This window comes from Vespa velutina, chromosome 18, assembly GCF_912470025.1.
Source record: "Vespa velutina chromosome 18, iVesVel2.1, whole genome shotgun sequence".
NCBI lineage: Eukaryota > Metazoa > Arthropoda > Insecta > Hymenoptera > Vespidae > Vespa > Vespa velutina.
This window is the reverse complement of record NC_062205.1, coordinates 1,407,110-1,411,826: the sequence shown is the minus strand read 5'-3', so window position 1 is coordinate 1,411,826 and position 4,717 is coordinate 1,407,110. Positions and strand designations below refer to the sequence as shown.

The following is a 4,717-nucleotide window of genomic DNA, read 5'->3' as shown; positions in this document are numbered from 1 at the left end:
AAGAAGAGAGATCAAACAAGGACGAAAGAAATAATACTACTTATGATAGTTTTTACACTTACCCAAAAATGACTCATTATATTAACTTCCATCGTACGTATAAGAAGATTGTCAGGAGTTTCTAAGAATTTCATAATATTGACTACGCCGGCATTGTTTATCAAGATTGTTACCTGTAATAAACGAATAAAAAATGTTGAAGTAATAATACATATAAAAGATGATATACGTGAATAATAAACCATAATCAATCCGTAGAAATAATTATTCAAATTACGATAGTTATTGACGTTAAAGAGATGAACTTTTTATAATGAGTTTCTGTTTATTACGATCTTTTGATTCATAGAATTATGCCAATTACTACGCATATCATTCCTTAGATAATAATAATAATATATATATATATATATATTTTTTTTTTATTATTGTTTTTGCATAAAATAAAAATTACCTTGATTGTGTATTAAAATATTTAAAAAATGAATACAATTGATCTTTTTAATATTTGAAAATTCTTCAACGTTTAAATGTTTGTTCAATTTCTACGCTATTGCTCAACCTGATTCAAGAACGAGTTTCCTGAATCACTCTGAATAAACAGCTTTGTAAGAGTTGCGAATCTTTTACCGATCGAATATAAAAGTGAAAGTAGGAAAGGTCGGTGACAACGTTAAGATTTCGATTCGCGCGTAACTATAGATCGTGGAATTAAAATGTATATACGTGAGCAGTTCACAAAATTAAATAACAATTACGTATTCGACTTTTTCAATTCTTCGTATTGTTTTTTTTTTTCAATTGAAATATCAAAAGTAACTTGACGGGATTCATATCTTTTACATTTGTAAATAAATTTCCTCGATGTAGATTATTTATATGCCATTAAAAAGACAAAATTTATTTGATCATCGAATTAAAAAAAAAAAAAAAAAAAAAAAAGAAAAAAGAAAAAACTTATTTCAGAAGCCCAATCTGATTAAACATCATATTATTTTTATATATATATATATATATATATATATATATATATATATATATAAAAGTATTGTATACAGACGGACGGAAATAAATTTTATTTTATTCTAATTTTTTCTTTTTTTCATTCTTTCCTTGTTCTCGTTTTTTTTTTTTTTTTTTAAGAAATGTTGAAAACGGGTCAGCCCGTACGATGCCGACAACGAGTTCTCCGTATATTACAGAGAGATGTGGCGTAATGCAGACTTTCATAATGTTTTCTTTCACCCCTTCCTTCCCCACTCTCCCCTCCTCTACTTACACCAGATAGAGAGTAGTATACTATCTTTTTCTAGGTGAGTAAGTCGATAACATTAGAAGGTACGTATTCATGTCTATTCGCTCCAAAAACTATCGATTTCGAAAATAATAAGTGAAAGAGAGAGAAAGACAGAGAGGCAGATAGACAGGGACACAATGTAATTTGTTTAAACAAAAGGTACGATTTCAAAACGACAGTTTCTTTTTCTTTTCTTTTCTTTTCTTTTTTTTTTGTTTTTCTTCTTTTTGCTCCATTTTTTGATCCTTGAGAAACGTTTAGGAAAATTTTTTAAATTGAAGAAAAAATAAAAAAAATAAATAAAGAAAGAAAGAAAGAAAGAAAGAAAGAAAGAAAGAAAGAAAGAAATTAATTAATTATTTCAAAGAACAAATAAATAAATAAATAAATAAGAAAATAAAAATGGTCCCTCACCTTGCCAACTTCCTCTCTAATTAGAGCCGCCTTTTTATAAATATCCTCGCGATTGCAAAGATCACAAACGTATCCGTAACAAGTACCACCGGCGGCTTGTACCAATTTCACCGTTTCTTCGATACCTAAGAAGAAAAGAAAAAACAAAACAAAAAAAATATATATACAAAGAATATAGAAAGAAATAAAGAAAACAAACAAAGAAAAAAAAAAAAAAAAAAAAAAGAAAATTAAAATAAAATTATTTTATCAATCGTCGATGATATAAAACGTCGTTAAAAATTTGTTTAAAAGATTTTTGTCGTAAAATTCAATTTTACATTAACAAATTTTTAATTGAATCATATTTATAATATATTAATCGTCCTCGTTGTATAATTTTTAATTACATTTAAATATATTACAGATATTAAACAAAAAGAGAAAAAAAAATATATATATATATATTATATCGTGTATATTATACAGATAATTAGACAAATGAGTTTAATTTGATATCCATTTATCTATCTATCGATCTATTCTATCTATCCATCCTTTTATCCATTCATCCATTCATCAATCCATCAATCTATCCATCAATCCATCCATCAATCCATTCATCCTTATCTTTATTTGTTTCTATTATACGATATCATTTATTCCTCGATGAGTCTTGAATATTTTATTACAAAGAGAAATTAGAAAGTAACATAAGTGTATAACAGAAATAAGACACATTTATGCACTCATCCTTAACGCGACGAAAGTTAAGAAAAGAAAAGAAAAAGGCAAGGAAGAAAAAAAAAAGAAAAAAGAAAAAAGAAAACGAGAAATAAGGAAAAGAAAAGAATCAAAAAAAAAAAAAAAAGCAGAAAAGAAAAATCGTCAAATTACGATTCTTCTCCATCGTACGAGTTCTTCTTCTTTCTGTTTTTTTGTTTTCTTTTTTGTATGAAGATGATACATATTAAAAAAAAAAAAAAATAATAATAATAATGATGATGATAATAATAATATTAATAATAATAATAATAATAATTAGCAAAATTTTTTTTTTAATCGCTAATAAGAGAATAAAATTGCATATATATATATATATATATTAAAATCTTCGATAATTCTGTGTAGATTTGTATTTTTTACATTTTATTTCCGTTCTTTCTTTTTCTTTCTTTTTTTTTTTTTTTTTTTTAATTTAAAAATCTAATTTCTATTCGATATACAGAGATATGATTTTTTTATACAAGTAAAAGATTTTCTTCATTTCAACGAAAAACATTCATTCGCGTCTAAATTTCAAATAAAATTTATCATCTATAGAGACATAAACACGTACACACGCACACTGTTTCAAATGGCATACGACGTATAATCCTATTTATGTTGTTTACAACGTCAATAATAACCGTAGAGTAGGCCAGTGACCTACCTCAGGTTGACCCAATCAATTAGTTTACCCTCTTAGAACGTTTATTCGTGTAAATAATATGTTTAAACTTCGGCCAACTTACTGTATGTTTTATTCTCCTAATTAGTCAATTACATAAATGTCAAATCCATTAGAATTTAATTTGATTTAATAGAGTCAGTTAATTTAATTTGCAAATTTCTAACATTTAGAAATTAGTTTTTCAATTTTGTAGAGCTATGATCAATCGATATGATTTTCATAAGTCTGATTCAATTATTCTCGATGAATCATTGAGATTAACGATAACGCTATGTAGAGGAGTAAAATTTTTTTCTTTTCTCATATAATTTTATTTCTCTCTCTCTCTCTCTCTCACCCTCTCTCTCTCTCTCTCTCTCTTTTTGTAATAAAATGAACTAGAAAAAGATATAAGAGAAATTTATACTAGGATGATTTAATGATAATGTAAAAGTGAATAAAAAAAAAAAAATAAATAAATAAATAAATAAAATATCTTATTACGCGTGAAAAGCGATGAAGAGTATAGAAAAAGAAAAAAAGAAGAAAAAAAAAAAAGAATAGTAAAAAAAAGCGAGAAAGAAAAAAGAGAAAAGAAAAATTAGCTGTTAGATTTGATTTTACGTGAGATTAGGTATCTGATTTTTTTTTGTTTTTCTTTTTCGTTTTTTTTTTTGTTTCTTTTTTCTTTCTTTTCTTTCTTCCTTATCTCTTTTCTTTTTCTTATGAATGTAAAGAGAGTTAACGAACGAACAACATCGAAAACTATACTGTAGCGAGGAAAGTTTCAAGTGAAAGAGAAAGGTAACACACTCTGATACTATAGAACTGGAGTATTAGCAATATACTTTCTCAACGGTCTTGTATCATATATATGTATATAAATATATAAAATCTTATTTTATAAATGCTTTAATTATGTAATTATGTAAAATGCTATAAAATCTTATTTTATAAATAAACAAAATATGTCAAAATATGTTAAATATATATATATATATATATTTATATAAATAAATTTAATATATTTGATATAATATAAATTAAATTATATTAATCAAAAGAAGAGCACATATAGAAATTATTATATTAAATATTATTATATTAAATATATTAAATTTATTTATATATATATTAATATATATATATATATATATATATATATATATATATATATATATATATATATATATTAAATTTTGACTAGACTCTAAATTTTGACTAGATTGATAGAATTGTTTATAAATTATATTAAATTATGTTAAATATATATATATATATATATATTTATATAAATAAATTTAATATATTTGATATAATATAAATTAAATTATATTAATCAAAAGAAAAGCACACATAAAAATTATTATATTAAATATTATTATATTAAATATATTATTTTAAATAGTAAACGAGAATAAGATGATTATTTTCATTATCAAACGAGTATTATGAATTTATTAGAATGTAAACGGGGAAAAAAAAACGAAAAAAGAAATAAGAAAAGAAAGAAAAAATTTTTTTTCTACCGTGAACTTCTCTTACGATCTTGAACAACAACAACAACAACAACAAATCCAGTGGTTCGTAGTTAA

General features: G+C 23.6%; 1 protein-coding gene across 1 annotated transcript in view; it reads right to left on the bottom strand.

Moving 5' to 3' along the window:
* Positions 1 to 4,717, bottom strand: part of LOC124955399 (short-chain dehydrogenase/reductase family 16C member 6-like) — a 15,768-nt gene that overhangs the window by 8,388 nt on the left and 2,663 nt on the right. Inside the window, exons 2-3 of the mRNA XM_047509758.1 lie at positions 1,712 to 1,836; positions 63 to 173 (exon numbers count right to left, since the gene is read on the bottom strand). Coding sequence (XP_047365714.1) covers positions 63 to 173; positions 1,712 to 1,836 — 236 coding nt within the window. The remainder of the gene's footprint in view (positions 1 to 62; positions 174 to 1,711; positions 1,837 to 4,717) is intronic.